Source organism: Stegostoma tigrinum, chromosome 19 (genome assembly GCF_030684315.1).
Source record: "Stegostoma tigrinum isolate sSteTig4 chromosome 19, sSteTig4.hap1, whole genome shotgun sequence".
NCBI lineage: Eukaryota > Metazoa > Chordata > Chondrichthyes > Orectolobiformes > Stegostomatidae > Stegostoma > Stegostoma tigrinum.
In genome coordinates, this window is record NC_081372.1 from 38,705,032 (window position 1) to 38,726,084 (window position 21,053).

The 21,053-nt window shown below is 43.2% G+C and overlaps 1 protein-coding gene across 1 annotated transcript in view; it reads right to left on the reverse strand.

The window, feature by feature from the left end:
• Positions 1–21,053, reverse strand: part of LOC125461586 (cadherin-like protein 26) — an 83,482-nt gene that overhangs the window by 23,240 nt on the left and 39,189 nt on the right. Inside the window, exons 9-13 of the mRNA XM_059652633.1 lie at positions 19,003–19,145; positions 9,456–9,689; positions 8,446–8,667; positions 6,558–6,679; positions 879–998 (exon numbers count right to left, since the gene is read on the reverse strand). Of these exons, the coding sequence (XP_059508616.1) occupies positions 879–998; positions 6,558–6,679; positions 8,446–8,667; positions 9,456–9,689; positions 19,003–19,145 (841 nt within the window). The remainder of the gene's footprint in view (positions 1–878; positions 999–6,557; positions 6,680–8,445; positions 8,668–9,455; positions 9,690–19,002; positions 19,146–21,053) is intronic.

Here is a 21,053-nt window from a genome sequence, read left to right on the forward strand (position 1 = left end):
TTCCTCTCAGTTCCTGTACCATAAGCTTCAAGATCTTTCTTTTGCATACTCACAATGGAAATCTTAGAGATTCTCAGCTTTGAAAAAACAATACAGGTTCCTAGCCAAACTTTACAGGTCTGAAAGTTCCATAAACTAAGCTATCTCAGTGTAACAGTTTATTTCTTTGACTGCTCTGAACATTTTCCTATATTTTAAAGAAGAGATATTTACATCTGACTTCAGTCAGATTGTCTTCAAACTGAACCCAAAAGCATTTGAACTAATTACTTTTTAAACCACTTGACGAAAATAGACAAACATCCACATGTCTTTAGTTTGAAATCCAAACTCTAAAAAGATATAAATCAGATATCTTTCACCACCTATTTTTTAAAATTTGATTCATTAATCATGTGCCACATTTTTCCCTTCTAATGTATAATACATTGCATCATTTATATTGAATTAAATCTGTTAAAATTCAGCCAAATATCGTCTGAATCCTGATATCTCTATGAATGCCTCTTCTGAACCTAACCATCATGCCGCCCCCTAAACTACCATTTCACCACTATCACCAGGTTGCAAGTAAACATATTTTGAATGACTTATTTACAGAAAACTGGCAAAGCTGACTGATTAATTACTTTATAACTGAAATATTTCAACTTTTTGGAAAGTTGCCAGTTTTTTCAGGACATGGTAGAGGTATTTAAAAGTATATGTGCAAGTTTCCTATCATGATCAAAACAACTCTTGCCTAAATTTGGTGCAGAGAGGATATATGTTGTTCTTCCTGATTTGCAGAAATGATAAAAAATAAAATTGTAAACTCAAATTGTATCTAAATGAGGGATCAATCGATATTTAACTTAAATTGTAATGGAAGTACTTACATTTTTTCTGTATACAACTTGAGCACCGTTTTGTACACGAGATTTAATTGACATTGTTCCTTTTGTACCCAAACCAGCATCGTCAGAAACTAATTGAGCTGAATGATCAGTTGGAGTTTTCTATAATAGAAAATAATATGCACATGTATTTCAAATGAGCCATAGGTGAACAGCCTGCAAAAATTAGTACATGATGGAACTCAGTGAACTGCCATTGACTTTAGTCACAAAAATGAATGTAAATTATTAATCGTCAGTTTCATTGACTGGGTTAATACATTAGACGTTTGTTGAAGAAAGGAGCTTTAAACAAGCCTGGATACTGACCAAAAATGGTGCTGAATGCATCCGACCATTAAGCTGGCCAAGCTCAAAAGGAAAAGAAAAGCCAATAATGAAGAAACTGATTGGCATCAAGAAAGTTAGTCTAAATTTTCAGATATTTTGGTTGGGTCAATTTTGTTTTAGATTTCTTAGACATTTTCCCTCCAGAAGCCCTGGTTTTATTCACACATTTTCTCTGCTGCTCACTTAGTTAATTAAGCATCACACTTCCACGGCATTGTTCTTGCACAAACTTGTGCTCAGTAGAGGTGCAAGTGCTCGCTTACAGCAGCCACATGGAAAGAGCCAAGATAACAAAGTGTGAAGCTGGATGAACACAGCAGGCCAAGCAGCATCTCAGGAGCACAAAAGCTGATGTTTCGGGCCTAGCCCCTTCATCAGAGAGATTTCAACTTCAGCTTGGCATCATTTTGAATGCTGCAAGCCAGGAACAACCTTTAACATTTTATAGTGCAATTATAAATGACATGTTTGACCTCCCTTTGTCAGGGATCTGGAGGTGATGGTGGGTAAGGTGACAGGTAGGATAGCCGTCCTGTTTCCTCAAGGTTCCCACAGGACGCCATAATAGCAGACACTAGCAGCCTGATCAGTAATAGCCATTCCAGAATAGTACAGTGTCCATAATCTAGAGGGAGTCACAACATTGCCATAAGAAAGGTGTAAGAAAGGTACCACCTGAGTGTTACACAAAAGTAAGTACCACCATCTTCTCTCACTACTACGGCAAACTCAATCTGACTCTGCAGCCACCTTCCCCCAAGGCTCATGGTCTGACACTCTCACTGTTGCAAGCAGTATATTCCCCCAGGGACTTTCACCTACCCCTTTTCCAGAATACTAAGATCACGACCTTTACAAACCCATTCACTCAGTCATGGCACCTCACCACCTCTTCTCCAACTGCACCAGCAGTAACTGTTGTGGCAGCAAAGGAGTAATCTCTGAAAAAAAATCCAGAACTCCGGGCTAATGCCCTGGGAATATGGGGTCAAATTTCACTAATGCAAGTGGTGAAATGTCAACTTAAAAATCTCTAAAATTAAAACTAATTAATGGTGTCTAATGGTGACCATGTAACCCCATTGTCAATTGTCATAGAAACCTTTTTTGGTTCATGAATGACTTTATGGAAAGGAAATCTGCCATTCATTCCTGGACTGACCACCTGTGATATCAGACCCACAGTGATGTGGTTGTCTCCTAACGGCCCTCTGGACAATTATGGATGGGCAATAAATGCTGGCCTAGCCAAGGAAATCCATGTCCAATGAAAGAAATTGAAAAGAAATCCCTCAATTTATCTAATTGCAGACAAAGATGTCAAAATAGTCTACAATTCACATTACAGGGTGACTAATATTTGTCTCCTTACCCTATATGAGGAGAGGATATTCGAGCTGATGAAATAGGATGTAGACCATGCATGCAGAGATACTGAGACTTCAACATCCTAACAACCAAGGAACCGTCACGGTGATGTGTTATGCTGCTCTTCCATTACCATTACTATGAACATATCTTTAGCAGGCTCAAGCTTCTACACCTAATATCCCACTCATTCCTTTCGTGTTTTCTATAGGCAAGCAAACAGAATTCTCCAGCAAAAGACCAGTTATTCAGACCATCAGCTCCTGCTCTATCTCTGAAGCAGAAGCAACAGAACTTTTCAGTTGAAGCACTGACAAGGCTGTCTCCTGCACCCGGACTAGCTCGGATAGCTCACCTCGGTAGGTAGTTTCTCCAGATTAGGCACAGGAGTACGCATTCTCGCACTATCTCACTGGAATGTCTCCACAGCTGGCTGAGAAAGATATGTCAAGTTGGTCAGCACTCAGATAGCTGCCAGAGACTAGGCACAAGAGGACCTCTGGTTTTGGCCATTAATCACTTTGCTAAAATGTTTAGGCGGACACACCAGCAAAAGCAGGTGGAGATACTTAATAGAGATAGTAGGAATTGCAGGTGCTGGAGAATCTGAGGTAACAGGGTGTAGACCTGGTTAAACACAGCAGGCCAAACAGCATCAGGGGAGCAGGAAATCTGATGTTTCGGGCCTAGACCCTTCTTCAGAAGAAGGGTCTAGGCCCGAAACATCAGATTTCCTGCTCCCCTGATGCTGTTTGGCCTGCTGTGCTCATCCAGCTCCACACCTCATTTTCGGAGATACTTAATAAACTGGATCAAAGTTCAGAGAAGTATACTGACTTCTTCATATTTGGTGGAGGACAGTGCTAGTGCTGGCATGCATGTATCTGGCTGCTCCATTGATGGGTTGGTGCCGCCATGGTGACCCAAGTTGAGCAGAACGCTCATTGGCTGCTGGAGTTGCATTCAGACCTGAGTCCATCACTCTAGCCATTGATGCTCAGTTTCAATGGTAAAGTGACAGAGGGATAAGGGACCTTAAGTTCATTCCAAGTGCTTCCACCTCTCAAGGAGACAATGTCTTACCAGTAGGCAAATAGAGGAGAAATCATATACACACCCCTAAGAAGTCCTGTCTCAGGATATTAATGCCCTACTACCTCACTCTGCCTGCAATCATTACCCCTATGGAAAATCCAGCCAGAGAGGGTGAGGCTGCATCAGGCCAATACTCTAAGCATGTCTGGGCCTTCAAGCTTCAAATGCCCCCAGGGTTATCTGCTCAAAGCTTCAGGACTAACAGGCTTCCCTATCGGAATTTGCAGACTCCAGGACTGCACCTAGACATAGTGGGCCGGCATGGACGACAATTTGTTGGAAATAGGATATTAGATTTCTACATGCACTTGGCAATTCAAATCATCAACTGTCTGATTGACTGCTAGTTTAGCTGCGGCTTCAAGAATCAGGCTACAGAAGCAACCCATCCTTAGTTCCATTTAACAGAACAACTGTCTAAGGGAGTGATGTTCTCTCACTAACGCCCATTGTAATTATTGAAAGTCGCAGCATAGACCATAAGACCATAAGACCATAAGACATAGGAGTGGAAGTAAAGCCATTCGGCCCATCAAGTCCACTCCGCCATTTAAATCATGGCTGATGGGCATTTCAACACCACTTCCCTGCACTCTCCCCGCAGCTCTTGATTCTTTTTGAGATCAAGAATTTGTTGATCTCTGCCTTGAAGGCATCCAACATCCCGGCCTCTACTGCACTCTGCGGCAATGAATTCCACAAGCCCACCACTCTCTGGCTGATGAAATGCCGTCTCATTTCAGTTTTAAATTTACCCTCTCTAATTTTAAGACTATGCCCACGGGTCCTAGTCTCCCCGCCTAACGGAAACAACTTCCTAGCATCCACCCCTTCTAAACCATACATTATCTTGTAAGTTTCTATTAGATCTCCCCTCAACCTTCCAAACTCTAATGAGTACAATCCCAGGATCCTTAGCCGTTCATCATACGTTAAACCTACCATTCATTCCAGGGATCATCCATGTGAATCTCCGCTGGACACGCTCCAGGGCTAGTATGTCTTTCCTGAGGTTTGGGGCCAAAGTTGGACACAGTATTCTAAATGGGGCCTAACTAGAGCCTTATAAAGCCTCAGAAGCACATTGCTGCTTTTATATTCCAACCCTCTTGAGATAAACGACAACATTACATTCGCTTTCTTAATCACGGACTCTACCTGCAAGTTAACCTTTAGAGAATCCTGGACCAACACTCCCAGATCCCTTTGCACTTCTGATTTGTGAATTTTCTCACCGTTTAGAAAATAGTCCATGCCTGTATTCTTTTTTCCAATGTACAAAACCTCACATTTACTCACATTGAATTTCATCAGCCATTTCCTGGACCACTCTCCTAAACTGTCTAAATCTTTCTGCAGCTTCCCCACCTCCTCAGTACTAACTGCCTGTCCACCTATCTTCATATCATCAGCAAACTTCGCATGTTGTAAAGCCTTCAAACAGTTGTTGACATGAACCTTTAATACACCACAGGAAAACGGAGGAGAAAATAAATAAAAAGCTACATTTGTATTTTTGGAATAAACAAGAACTGCTTGTCTTTCTAACAGCAACAGAATTACAGTCAATGAATTATGACTTCACACCACTCAATTCTATTCGAAGCAACTGTCAATTAATTCCTTCTTGGCTGGTTGAGCCTAATGCTGAACCACGCAGTCAGCTGAAGGTGACGCTTCTCCCACTTATTGCTCTTATTTTCCTCCTCAGAAGACCGCTCCAACTCTCCTCGCACTTCAGCATCCATCACTTTCTGGCAGAAGATTTTTTTGAATTGTGCTGACGATTATAATTTATCATGAATTACTGATATTTAAGCCCATCAGTGCTACAGATATAATAATGTTAAGGTACTTTCACAACCAAAGAGATAACAAGGTGTAGAGCTGGATGAACACAGCAAGCCAAGTAGCACCAGACACATTTCTGAAGAAGGGTCCAGACCTGAAACATCAGCTTTCCTGCTCCTCTGATGCTGCTTGACCTGCTGTGTTCATCCAGCTCTACATCTTGTTATCTCAGATTCTCCCGCATTAGCAGTTCCTACTATCTCTCACTTTCGCAATCAATTCTGGTTTGAAACTTTTCGAAGTTGCACCAAGAGCTTTTACAGTACTCTATCAGCCTGAGGTCAAAGGTGTAACTGTGTACTTGTTCAATCACAGTGGTCAGTTTTAATGGCAGAAACCTAGATCCTGCATTGGGAGCACACTGCTAAAAATAAAAGAATCCTAAAGTGCTACAACACTCACGCAGGAAAAAGATGGATTGCAGTTTAAAGTGATTGTCCCTGGAGAAACAACCTGTTTGCTTGAGCTACAGCACAGCTCGGATGTCAAGTTCATTGACAAGTAACCATTCTTTCTTTATGGACTTAAATGTTTTTCCGACTCCATCTCCCCTCCCATAACATGTATGTAAGTTTAAAACTTCAGAGTTTTTAACAATAAGACTAAGTCCTTATTTTTGTTAACTTAAGAGAACTGATTGGAAGATTTCTTAATTTAGCTTTACATATTGTCAAGAACATTGAGAATTAAATATGCACATCTTTCAAAAATATTTCCATTCTCGCCAACCTCAGGAGTAGGAAAGAGAAAATTATGCGCCCCTTTGGACTTTACTGTAACACTTTATCACAATGTGTTCATTTTTCATCTTCTAAACAGAACATTACATCAAACTGAACACTCCTTGTGGACTATTCACGCTATGAAAATATGCACAAGATCTTAAAGTCCAATATTACATTCCAGTAAGTGAAAGTGTTGCTTAATCATTTTCACTCACTTATCATTTAAATTTGACAGCATAAGGTAATTAAGGAAACTTATTTTATTGTGGAATTTTGGAGCTTAGTTACTTACCAGAGCTGTATTACCTCCTTCTTCATTGTAGTTGATCAAAGTCCACAAAGGTTCATTCGAAGGTAATGAGTGCTGACCCTTCTTGTTTGAAAACGTACAAAATATTAGCAAACAAAATCCCACTGCAAAGTTCAAAAGAAGTGAATGAAAACAGTCAATCATCCTCGATTTGAAAAATGGCTCTATCTCTTTCCGTTGGGAGGATTATTTTATATTTAATTTAAACAATAGAATAAGAACAGTATGACAATAACTATTATCTATTTAGCAGCTTTATTGTCATAACATATCACAAGACTCTTCATATGAGTGTTACAGATCAAATATGATGGCCAGTTAAAGGTTTACTTATAGGAGAAAGGCATGTTTGAGTGATAGGCTAGTTTGAAAGTGAATCAAAAAATGTGGTGCTTCAGCAGCTGAACACAGCCAACCGAATGGTAATTAAACACAGGAATGTTCAAGCGGCCAGAATTAACTGAGCTCTTATACCTCAGAGACCTCCAAGGCTGGAAAAGATTACAGAGATAAAGAGGGCAAAGCCATGTAGGGTTTCAAAAAACAAGTTCTTTAATGTGTGGTAATTGAAATATTCCAATATCGTTGGCAATAAAATGCCACTAATATTTTGTTATTAATTTGCAAATATTTGTAAATTTATTCCACTACAAATAGACAATAGACAATAGGTGCTGGAGTAGGCCATTCGGCCCTTCGAGCCAGCACCACCATTCATATGATCATGGCTGATCATCCACAATCAGTATCCTGTTCCTGCCTTATCCCCATAACCCTTGATTCCACTATCTTTAAGAGCTCTATCTATCTCTTTCTGGAAAGTATCCAGAGAGTTGGCCTCCACTGCCTTCTGGGGCAGAGCATTCCACATATCCACCACTCTCTGGGTGAAGAAGTTTTTCCTCAACTCTGTTCTAAATTGCCTACCCCTTATTTTTAAACTGTGTCCTCTGGTTCTGGACTCACCCATCAGCGGAAACATGCTTCCTGCCTCCAGAGTGTCCAATCCCTTAATAATCTTATACGCCTCAATCAGATCCCCTCTCATCCTTCTAAACGCAAGCATATACAAGCCCAGTCGCTCTAATCTTTCAACATATGATAGTCCCGCTATTCTGGGAATTGACCTCGTGAACCTATGCTGTACTCCCTCAATAACAAGAATGTCCTTCCTCAAATTTGGAGACCAAAACTGCACACAATACTCCAGGTGCGGTCTCACCAGGGCCCTGTACAGCTGCAGAAGGAGCTCTTTGCTCCTATACTCAATTCCTCTTGTTATGAAGACCAGCATGCTATTAGCTTTCTTCACTGCCTGCTGTACCTGCATGCTTGCTTTCATTGACTGATGTACAAGAACACCCAGATCTCGTTGTGCTTCCCCTTTACCTAACTTGACTCCATTGAGATAGTAATCTGCCTTCCTTTTCTTGCCACCAAAGTGTATAACCGCACATTTATCCACATTAAACTGCATCTGCCATGCATCCGTCCACTCATCTCGCCCGTCCAAGTCACCCTGTATTCTCATAACATCCTCCTCACATTTCACACTGCCGCTCAACTTTGTGTCTTCAGCAAATTTGCTAATATTACTTTTAATGCCTTCGTCTGTATCAGTAACATATATCGTAAACAGCTGCGGTCCCAGCACCGAACCTTGTGGTACCCCACTGGTCACTGCCTGCCATTCCGAAAGGGACCCGTTTATCACTACTCCTTGCTTCCTGTCAGCCACTTGAGCTTTGAAGATATGCATTCTCCACATAACTGCAAATAGTTGAAACCCTTAAATACCACAAACCATTTTCTACTGTTTGTAAACTTTTACTCAGTGAGATGCTAACTTTTAATGACAATGTGTACTTACAGAGCAAACATAATAAGCCAGCAAAGAACATTCCAATCGCAGCTCCACGTAAGTTAGTTGTTGCAGGCTTTAGTACAGGGCATGTTTTCCCATCAAGACAATGGCATATGCGCAGATTCAAAACACATTCCTGGGTAATTCCCTGTCTATCTTGGATTCTGAAAGGCACAGAGTAGTTTCCAACAGGAATTTTCTTTTCCATCACAAGCTGAACTGTCCTGTCTGACACAACAAAGTATCAATTGAAAATAATATTAGGGCACTTGCAAGGTGATAACTTTCCACATCAGCTATCACTCACGCCTTCAAGTTGCAAGGGAAAGGATAACTCAATTGAAAATCTATCGAGAAGTGATAAAAATGCTCTACACTGATTGTACAGGTCATCTCATGCTTTGCTTTCTAACTCATTAAACATTCGGTCTCACATTAGTTAGACAAGCCAGCTTTACACTTTATCAGCACTAAAGGAAGATACAGCAATGCCTTATTGCTCAGGACCTGTTCTACGTTTCCTTGAAGGTTAAATCAAAATGATCTCATCTAAAAACTAAAGTCCCCCAGATGCTGGTAATTTGAAATATTATTTTGTCTGTTTCCCTCACAGATACAAGGAATAGTCCTGAATGAATTGTTCTATAGAAAGCGATCATGTACTCGCTGAGCTGAGCAGCCTTTTATTGTACCATTTGACTCTGTGGGCTGAATTTTATTGAGTACCTAGGGATGGGCTAGAACGGCTCGGCCAGGTCAGATCATTTCAGGGAATTTTACTACTGTCCAGCGACCCTTCCAGCAGCCATTTACTTTATAAATTTCTGAAAAATTCATGGGGTGTGGGGATGTCCTACTGCTCACCCCCAAAAGCTGACAACACACGTTTTCTTCCAATATTAAGCACCCCACCCATTCAGTAAAATTTAGGCCTATGTCTCTGTGAGATGCTGCCTGAACAGGTGAATGCTTCCAATTTTCTTTTAATATCACATTCACTTTCGCATAATATGTACCTGTTGGTGTGCGCAATTTCCAATTGTCCTTTATATGTTGTTCATTGTCCAACAGCATAAATGTGAAGGGACCACTGTAGGGATCCAGGTCATCATCCCTGGCTGCAACAGTTACAAATGGGACTTCACCTTCATCACACATCTCTTGGTGTGTATTGACAAGATAAGGCAGATTGTCATTGGTATCGATCAGAAAAAGAGACATTGTGCCGGTTCCTGTTGTAGGGCTCTCACCTGCAATAAACAAGAGTTGGGTGCCAATACAAAAATGAACTGACATCACTCAAAGATTTCTTTGGCGAGTGATCTCTCTGAAAGCAAATAACTGGGCCAAGAAATTTTAATCCACTTGGCAACTTCTAAACCTAAGTTCCTCAAAGAGAATTACTCATAAGAGCACAACAATAAGGGTTTTTATTTTATAGCATCTTAAATGTAATAAAATACTTCAAAGCATGTTACAGAAGCATTAAAAATTAACATTGAATAAAATTAAGGAAATATTAGGTCAGTTGATCACAAGTTGTAGCTTTTCAGAAATATCTGAAAGAGGAAATAGAGGAGATAGCTAGGCATGTTTAACAAAGAAATCCCAGCTCTTAGGGTAAAATCAATTGAAAGCACAGCTAACAAAGTGTGAAGCTGGATGAACACAGCAGGCCAAGCAGCATCTCAGTGGCACAAAAGCTGACGGTTCGGGCCTAGACCCTTCATCAGAGAGGGGGATGGGGAGAGGGAACTGGTATAAATAGGGAGAGAGGGGGAGGCGGACCGAAGATGAAGAGAAAAGAAGATAGATAGAGAGGAGAGTATAGGTGAGGAGGTAGGGAGGGGATAGGTCAGTCCAGGGAAGATGGACAGGTCAAGGAGGCGGGAAGAGGTAGTAGGTAAGAAATGGAGGTGCGGCTTGAGGTGGGAAGAGGGGATGGGTGAGAGGAAGAGCAGGTTAGGGAAGCGGAGACAGGCTGGGCTGGTTTTGGGATGCGGTGGGGGAAGGGGAGATTTGAAGCTGGTGAAGTCCACATTGATGCCATTGGGCTGCAGGGTTCCCAAGCGGAATATGAGTTGCTGTTCCTGCAACCTTCGGGTGGCATCCTTATGGCACTGCAGGAGGCCCATGATGGACATGTCGTCTGAGGAATGGGAGGGGGAGTTGAAATGGTTTGCGACTGGGAGGTGCAGTTGTTTGTTGCGAACCGAGCGGAGGTGTTCTGCAAAGCAGTCCCCAAGCCTCCATTTGGTTTCCCCAATGTAGAGGAAGCAACACTGGGCGCAATGGATACAATATACCACATTGGCAGAAGTGCAGATGAACATCTGCTTGATGTGGAAGGTCATCTTGGGACCTGGGATATGGGTGAGGGAGGAGGTGTGGGGGCAAGTGTAGCACTTCCTGCGGTTGCAGGGGAAGGTGCTGGGTATGGTGGGGTTGGAGGGGAGTTTGGAGTGGACAAGGGAGTCGCAGAGAGAGTGGTCACTCCGGAAGGTAGACAAGGGTGGGCATGGAAAAACAGCTTGGGTGGTGGAGTCGGATTGTAGATGGCGGAAGTGTCGAAGGATGATATGTTGTATCCGGAGGTTGGTGGGGTGGTATGTGAGAACGAGGGGGATCTGCCCCACTGAACTCACCTTCACCTATCTGGACTCCATTTTCTCCACTTTGGTCCAGGAACTCCCCACCTACGTCCGTGACACCACCCACGCCCTCCACCACCTCCAGGACTTCCAATTCCCTGGCCCCCAACACCTCATTTTCACCATGGACATCCAGTCGCTATACACCTGTATTCCTCTTGCAGTTGGCCTCAAGGCCCTCCTCTTCTTCCTGTCCCACAGGCCCGACCAATCCCCTCCACTGACACCCTCATCCGCCTAGCCAAACTCGTCCTCACCCTCAACAACTTCTCTTTCGATTCCTCCCACTTCCTACAGACAAAGGGGGTGGCCATGGGTACCCGCATGGGCCCAAGCTATGCCTGCCTCTTTGTAGGTAACGTGGAACAGTCCCTCTTCCGCACCTACACATGTCCCAAACCCCACCTCTTCCACCGTTACATTGATGACTGCATCGGCGCCTCCTCTTGCTCCCCGGAGGACCTCGAACAGTTCATCCACTTTACCAACACCTTCCACCCCAACCTCAAGTTCACCTGGGCCATCTCCAACACATCCCTCACCTTCCTGGACCTCTCAGTCTCCATCTCAGGAAACCAGCTAGAAACTGATGTCCATTTCAAGCCCACTGACTCCCACAGCTACCTAGAATACACCTCCTCCCACCCACCCTCCTGCAAAAATTCCATCCTCTATTCCCATTCCTCCGCCTCTGCCGCATCTGCTCCCAAGATGAGGCATTCCACTCCCACACATCCCAGATGTCCATGTTCTTCAAGGACCGCAACTTTCACCCCGCAGTGGTCGAAAACACCCTTGACCACGTCTCCTGCATTTCCCGCAACACATCCCTCACACCCTGCCCCCGCCACAACTGCCCCCAGAGGATCCCCCTCGTTCTCACATACCACCCCACCAACCTCCGGATACAACGTATCATCCTTCGACACTTCCGCCATCTACAATCTGACCCCATCACCCAAGCTATTTTTCCATCCCCACCTTTGTCTGCCTTCCGGAGACACCACTTTCTCCGCGACTCGCTTGTCCACTCCACAATCCCTCCAACCCCACCACACCCGGCACCTTCCCCTGCAACCGCAGGAAGTGCTACACTTTCCCCCAAACCTCCTCCCTCACCCCCATCCCAGGCCCCAAGATGACCTTCCACATCAAGCAGATGTTCATCTGCACATCTGCCAATGTGGCATATTGTATCCATTGCACCCGGTGTGGCTACCTCTACACTGGGGAAAACAAGCGGAGGCTTGGGGGCCGCTTTGCAGAACACCTCGGCTCAGTTCGCAACAAACAACTGCACCTCCCAGTCGCGAACCATTTCAACTCCCCCTCCCATTCCTCAGACGACATGTCCATCATGGGCCTCCTGCAGTGCCACAATGACGCCACCCGAAGGTTACAGGAACAGCAATTCATATTCCACTTGGGAACCTGCAGCCCAATGGCATCAATGTGGACTTCACAAGCTTCAAAATCTCCCCTTCCCCCACTGCATCCCAAAACCAGCCCAGCCTGTCTCTGCCTCCCTAACCTGTTCTTCCTCTCACCCATCCCTTCCTCCCACCTCAAGCCACACCTCCATTTCCTATCTACTACCTCATCCCACCTCCTTGACCTGTCCATCTTCCCTGGACTGACCTATCCCCTCCCTACCTCCTCACCTATACTCTCCTCTCTACCTACCTTCTTTTCTCTCCATCTTCGGTCCGCCTCCCCCTCTCTCCCTATTTATTCCAGTTCCCTCTCCCCATCCCCCTCCCTGATGAAGGGTCTAGGCCCAAAACGTCAGCTTTTTTGCTCCTGAGATGCTGCTTGACCTGCTATGTTCATCCAGCTCCACACTTTGTTATCTTGGATTCTCCAGCATCTGCAGTTCCCCTTATCTCTGAAAGCACAGCTACTAATGTTTAAGTAATTAAAACTAACCATGTTCTTGAGATCAACTTTAGCTGGCTGTGGGGCTGAAGGAGGTGACAGAGATAGCTGAGTGATTTGACAGTAAATATAAGAATTTCAAAACCAATGCATTGCTTCACTTTGACAAAGTAGGCCACTGAGCACAGCAGTAATAAATGAAGAAGACTCAAATGTGAGTAAGGGCACGGGCAACAGAGTTTTAAATAGCCTTCAGCTTTTCGAGAGTAGAATGTGGAAAACCAGTTAACAATGGAATAGTCAAATCTACCAGCAACAAAGGAATGCATGAAAATGTTGGGCGTTTTCAGCCAATGCTGGGATGAAATTGGGTGATATCATTGAGATTTGATGGCATATCACAGTAATGCTGTAAACATGTGGTTGAAGGCCACCTTCAAACGTGACAGCAATATAGTGAACAATCTGGTTTGATCTCAAGTAGAGGGCAGGAAGTGAGACGGAATTGGTAGCTGGGGAACAAATTACTGCAAAACTGCTGACAGCAAGCCACCAGTTTACTTAAGACAACTTTCAAAATTCAAAAAAAATTATTCCAGTTGGAAAATGGTCAACTACGCAGGACCATTTTCATCTCACCACTACCCCATTTTTCAGCAAGGTAACAATACAACAAATGTATATTTTTTTAAAAACTACTACCAATAAAAAGGAATGCCATGGTTTGGAGCAGAACGTGTTGGAGGCAGCCAGTACTCAGTCCCCAAACAGACAAGACTCATACAACAATCTCAGATATGAAACAGAACATGCAGTGTGGAAACCAACATTTGAAGAGATGGCAATGGGAAATAACAATTTTCACTGCCAGTCTATCCATGACCTCCTTTAAGATGCCTTCTCTCCACCTAATGATACAATTTTTATTGGGAACGAAGAGTTTCTAATATTATCCACAGGATACATCTCTACCTCTCAAAATACAATATTAGCCAATTCCATTAAAGATATTCTTCTATAACACATTTTTTTCCATTGATACATTGGGATGGATTTCCATTTCAGGACCACACCCATTTCAAATCCCAAACTCACTCAACTTTGCTGCCTGATGTCCAACGTAATTTCCAAATGTGCAACAAGTGGCCCAGTGATGAAATTAGCACCCAAATTACAGGCAGTCGATATTGTGAGAAGGAAGTCACACTTGCTTGGCTTAAATCCCGTAGCCTCACTTTACCCTGTGCACGCCTTTAGGTCTGGAGCTCAATGCACTCTAACATTAACTCATTCAAGAAACTATCACCTACCAGATGCAATAATGAGAGGCTGCCTGTGTTTTGCCACTCAAGTCCACTGTCATGCCTTGAAATGACCCAGATGCAAAGTAGCTTTGTGATTGTCTCAAAGCTACAGGTAGAGTGTGCCTTCTCAAGCAGCAAGACCCAGGATTCTCCTCCACAAAGCTATGCAAATAAGGAGCTCATTGATACAGGCTCTGATGGCACTGATTCTCTGGCCTATTCAGGAAGCTGTATTTTTGTGGTAAATCCAATGATGGGCATATCTCCTTCATACTCTCCCTGCACCTCAGCAAACAGCTTCACGAGCCTCATGACAAAAAGAGTGAGTTTATTGTTGGAGAAATAGATCTTCATCGCTGCTTGTTGCTGACTCTAAGATGAATTGCATCTTCAAGGATGGCCTCACTTGCCACTCACTGCAACATAATAGCTGTATGGATGGCCATCCTTTGTTCCACTATTACACCTGCTCAGCAAACTCTCAGTGAGATCTATTCATGCCAAGGCTATTTTATGTCAATGCATGAGTGCTCTCTGCTCCTTTCTTCACCAACCTCTATGTCTGGCTCCCCACTGCACTGCCGTATCCTCACCATGGACATGTTCCCTGTACTCCCCTCCAGTATCTCCTTTTTCACTTTGATGAACTCTCAATTTAGTTGTATGCATCCACAATGAATCACCCACTATATGGTAGCTCATGTTCAGAAATCCATTTTTCGTTGTATGGAATTAGATGGTAATGGCAAGAATTGTGGTAGAATCATGTGAGAAGTTCAGCAAGGTCTAACTTGATGTCAAGATCAACCCACTGCATCCTTTGAACAGGTTCTGGTCATTGAGGACAGACTCTAATTCAGTAATGGTGAGTTGCTAGTTTAGGAGGTTTATTGTTTGTTAACAACCTTATTAACTGCATAACTTCTCTCATCTGTGAGCGACTCCTTAATCTACAACTGCCACGTACAATCTAGCTGCCAAAAATTCTCGATATGTAAGTCAGAACGGGTATCAAGTGACTCCAGTTCAGCGCGGATGCTACCGATCAACAGTATCTTAGGACATGATCCTTGGACAGTAGCCACATACAACCCTCATCCATTGGCATCTGAAATTGTCAACTTATCCGTATCCTCATGGCACATCTCCCATCCACTTGCAGGACACTTAGGAAGATCTGATCTGTATTGCGTCTGGCAAGTAACATTGACCCTTGGTTCTGGACTCCCCCAGTCATCAGGAACATCCTTCCAGAGATTACCCTGCCTAGACATGTTAAAGTTTTATAGTTTTCTCTGAGATGATCCTCATTCTTCTGAACGCCCGTGAAGAAGATCCTAACCATCCAGTCTCTCTTTGTATGTCAGTCCTACTATCTCAAGAATCAGTCTGGTAAACTTTTGTTGCACTCCCTCCACAGCCAGAACAGATACCAAAATCAGTATCATGCAGTTAGCACTGCTTCCTCACAGCACCAGGGACCTGGGTTCAACTCCACCCTTGGGTAACTGTCTATGTGGAGAGTGCACATCCTCTCATGTTGGTGTGGGTTTCCTCTGGGTACTCTGGTTTCCTCCCACAGTCCAAAGATGTGCAGGTTATGTGGACTCATGCTAAAATGCCTATGATGCGTAGGCTAGGTGGGTTAGCCATGGGAAATGCAGGGCTACAGGGAAGGATACTCTTTGGAAGGTCAGTGTGGACTCAATGGGCTGAATGGCCTTTTCAACGCTGTAAGGATTCTATGAAAACTACACACAGTACTCCAGATCTGATTTTTAACACAGCCTTGTACAATTTTAATAACACAATTTGGCTCCTGTACTCAAATCCTCCCACTATTAAGGCCAACATATATTTGCCTTCTTCACCTGCGCGCTTATTGCATCCCCCATTTTCCCAACCTATCTTCACCCACATAATAATCTGCCTTCCTGTTTTTGCTACCAAAGTGGATATTCATGTAATACTTCATCTGCTGTGCATTTATCCATTCACTCAATTTGTCCAAATTATACCATAGTGCCTTTGTATCCTCCTCACAGCTACCCTTATACCTATCCCTTGTGTTACCTTCAACCTTTGAGATATTACATTTAGTTCCCTCATCTAAATCATTAACATATATTGTGAGGAGTTGGGGTCGAAACACTCATCCCTAAGATACTCCACAAGTCACTGCCTGTCATTCAGAAAAGGACTCACTTATTCCTATTCTTTGTTTCCTATCTGCTAACCCGTTCTCTATCTGTGGCAGTACACTACCGCAATCCTATGTGTACCCGCAGTCCTATGTGCTTTAATTTCACATGCTAATGTCTTACTTGAGACCTTGTCAAACGCTTCCAGAAAATGATTGTTGACTCAACTACATTGTTATTATTGACTCAACAAATCAGGAGCAAATACAATTGACACTTAATTACCCTCTAGTCAATTAAAGATGGGGAATAAATGTTGACCTACTCACTAATGGCAACATCTTACAAAGTTACAGACAAGAAATTAATAGAGACATCTGTCAGTCAGACATATTAAGTCAAGCACAGCTTCCAATACCAGTCAAGAGAATCGGCCACGGTCAGGCATCTGGTCAGAATGTTCGCAATCAGAGAGCCCGTACTTCTGCAATCCAGAAAGGGGTCAAGGTCAGTCCCATGGCTCAGTAGTTGGCAAGTCTGGAGGTAGGGCCAAAGCAGTCAGGGAGATGTACAGCCAATAGTCAGTAGTCTGGGCACTTGTCATCCAGGCCTGTTCACTGACCAAAGTGAGCTTATTGTCGCCTTCCATTGTGCTGGGAATCAAAACTACCCAACAGGAAAGAAAATGGCTGAAACCACACCCAGAAAGGACACGGTAAGTGTTGCAACATGTGAGACCCTTTAGAGGACAAAAAAATTGACACTCAGACCCATGCACTGTGCAGGACACAGACCTGTGGACTCCCTAATCCATGGTCATTCTAAGGCAGTAGCTCCCTGTGTTTTGTACATCTCCCTGGCAACAAACTACTGACCATTTAATTCAACACCAACACTTTTGCACACAGAGTTTTGGGAAAGAAAAAAGAAATGTTTGACCAAGAGTGATGATGGTATCCTTTGCCCTAAATACACCTTTTTCATCTTCCTTTCACATGCTTCAGCAGAGTCTCAATGATGACATTGATGCATGGTGCATCCTGTATGAACATGAGGTTAGGCATCATGCTGGTACATTTACATTCAGGAGCACAAAGAGATCTATTGCAAAACCTTTAACTTTCATGCAAGTATTAGACTTCATTCACAGAACAATGTCATCCATGCCACCAATATGCTCTCAAAAATGGTTTCTTTTCTCTCCTTCCCACTAAGTCACAGTGTTATCCTAGGTTAGGACAACACAGTGGCTCAGTGGTTAGCACTGCTGCCTCACAATGCCAGGGACCCAAGCTGGATTCCACCCTCAGGTGACAGCCTGTGTGGAGTTTGCACATTCTCCCCATGTCTGTGTGGGTTTCCGCCAAGTGCTCTAGCTTCCTCTCAGTTGAAAGATGTGTGGGTTAAGTGGATTGGCCATGCTAAATTGTCTGTAGTGTCCAGAGGTGTGGAAGTTAGGTGGATTGGCTATGGGAAATGTAGGGTTACAGGGAAAGGGTAGGGAGATGGGTCTGGGAGGGGGTGCTCTTCAGAGGGATGGTGTGGACTTGTTGACCTGAATGGGCTGCTCCCACAGTGTAGGGATTCTATGATTTCCACCACTGGAGTGGGGTAGCCTGTTTGACAATGGGGCCAATTTACCTTGGAGGTTTCATTGGGCATAGCCAGATCCTTTTGTTCCTGGACAGCCCAGACATACTCAGGGACTCCTTACGAGATGCAAGTGGACCGTTCTCAGCTTAAACTTGGGATGAGGACAAACAATCTGAAGGCTGAGGGATAACTAGCTCTGTAATGTCCTGAGTGGAAACCTCTAAGGGACCCGTGTGTGGTCCTTCCACTGACTGGTTACTACATTGTCTCCTTATGAGGAAGAGACACCTGAAATAAGCACCAAATTCCATGTTCCCTGTATTAGGTTTTGGTTACGGTTACTATGCCATTGGTCATGAGGCCCAATGACCGGTGTGATGAAGTGCAGGTTCATGCACTTCCCAACAGCTCCTCAGGGCACTGGACATAGCTCTCCGTGGCAGCTTCCAACCTGTCCACGGAGGGAGTCAGTAATCACATGTTTCAGGCAGTGGGGTCCTCATGAAGGAGTTGTACTCCTGCAGCGTCTCAGCTATGAAAGCTATTCTGTCCTAAAATACTTCTTGCTGCTCCCTGCGCAGTTGGAAAATGGCACTAATTGCTGACACCACAGGGTCCTCTTTTACCTGGTACTGAACGGTGCCTGGCTACCTTCAGCCCTCCCACCGTCAGCAACTTGAGTGTTTCTTCCTTAGGCAGATGTGGAACAGTGAGGTGCTCACCAACTTGTGCCCCCCAAAGTTCCCAGACAAGTGAGTGGGCAGCACCAAGTCCATTCATGATGAGTGATATTGGAGTTTTGTGGTAGAGGGGGCAAGAACGAGTGAGGGAAGATGAGCCACGTAGTTGCAAGCGTGGTAGAGAGTGACCTGTAGTAGTAAATGGTTACAGTAGCAAAGCTAGAGTGAATGTGAAGTAGCAGAGCACAAAAGGTGTGACACTTAACCTGCCCACTTAAGTATGTAATCCGCAAATTAATATTTTTGGAAGACAACTTACCATCCTCAACTGCATAAACAATTAATGTATAAAAACTGTTATTCACATAAGGGGATTCGCGATCCAGTGTTTTTACTGTTGAGACGGCACCAGTGTCAGCATCTACTGCAAACCATTCAGCTGGGTCGGATCCTCGAACATATCTTTCACAGAAAAAGACACACAATGGTTTATTCAAGAACATTAAACATTAATTGCTAACACCAAGTCGTTTTTTATTTGTTACAGTTAGAGAAATTGAAACTATTTGATGTCATGTGCGAGCCCAGGGGGTCACGGTCAAAATTTCCAAAGTTTTCTTTAATTTATTTTATTTTGGTTTGTTGTATTTCTCCCAGGATGATAATGATGATGATTATTACCCAATAATCAGGGATTACAATTGAATGGTGAGTTGGGGGTTACTATATGCCATTATTGATAATTCTTTCCATGACAATTGAAGAATGGAAGGTATCCTTTTTAATTACATTGCCATGTTTTCAAAAGCAAGTTAACTCTTAAGACAGGATAAGGATGGCCTAAAACCCATCAGGTTCAGGTATGCCCTTTAACGAAGGTAATCTGCCAGCCTTATCCGATCTTTTCAATCTGTGACTCCTGACCCACTATAATGTGGTAGATTCTTAATTGTCCTCTGGACTATCAGGGATTGGTAATAAATGCTGGCCTAGTAGGTGATGCCTATATCTGTGACTGAATGAAATAAAACTAGCGAGTATTTGGCTGGAACAGGTAATCCTTTCATTTTGGCAAACAGGATACCTTGGGCCATTTTGTACATGGTCAGGCAGATGCCAGTGCCCTGAAACATATCTGTAGTTTGATTATAGATTATAGGTGATGATTAGTTCAGTTATGCACATCTTCCACACCACAGCAGCGATATTGTCAAGGTCATAGTCTTCTGTATAACCAGCTGCATCTTGACATCACCCGAGGTGAACGAAATTGGCTAGGTGATCAATTGTTTAAACTTGCAAACAGAAAGCAATTATTCTCATAGGACTCAGGTTTAAGGTGATTGGGAAAAGAATCAACTATAGTATGAAGAATAAACTGCTTTACACAGTGACTAGTTACAACTGCAAATGCACTTTCCAAGATATTGGTGTTCATCATGAATGTTTCCCTCTTTATCAACATCACTAAGTTGGTTCACGACAAGTCCTTCTACCGGCTGTGTAGAACCAGAGTCGATCTCTTGTTCAATAGGCAAGGTATATTAACGACATCATGAAAAACATTGTAGTGATATACAATCCTACTGCTGTTAACGGTCTGTTCAGCTTTGACTAGCTAGATCTATCATCAGCCTGTGAGAATGAAATGTACGTCTATCCATGAAATCTTTTTTTTTTCCCTGAAGCTAGTTCTGTATATTACCATATTTAGTGCATCAGTTTATCAACTTACCAGGATATAATTTGAATTTACGAGGTCTGGGTTCTTAGCCCAGCAGTATAACCATAGCATTATCCTGGAACGCCTTTCTAAATTGTACTATGGGTATCTCTACAGCACAAAGACCCCAGCCGTTCAAGCCGACAGTTCACCACCAACTTTTCCAGGGCAGCAAATTAGAATGAGTAATAAATACTGAACTAGTCAGCAATGCTCTCATCCCATTAAAAAAAATGCAAAGTTGCATGTTTTTGTTGGGCTAATTGCTTTTTGAATCAATCCTTATAATGCAAAAAATATTATAACTGGTTACCAACATGGTGGATAATATTTGGTGGAAATGAATTGGGGAATACATTGTACAGGTGTGGGAGTTGGTCTCTTTGTCATTGCTGACCCATCATGGCAGTTGCCAACTCTGCCAGTATGTGACACAAGGTAAGTATTATTTGAGGTTGTTCAATGCTCCAATCCTCTTTTGGCAAGACTGTGGGCAGAAATTTTCCATTATTTGTTAAAGTGCTTTATCAAATGTAATTCAATCATCCAACAGTCTAGGAGTGATTTTTCTCAAATCTTTGCTCTTTGCCATATTAATTTTGAAATGAGGCTCTTGCGTGTTTTTCACAGAGAATCATGTGGCAGGA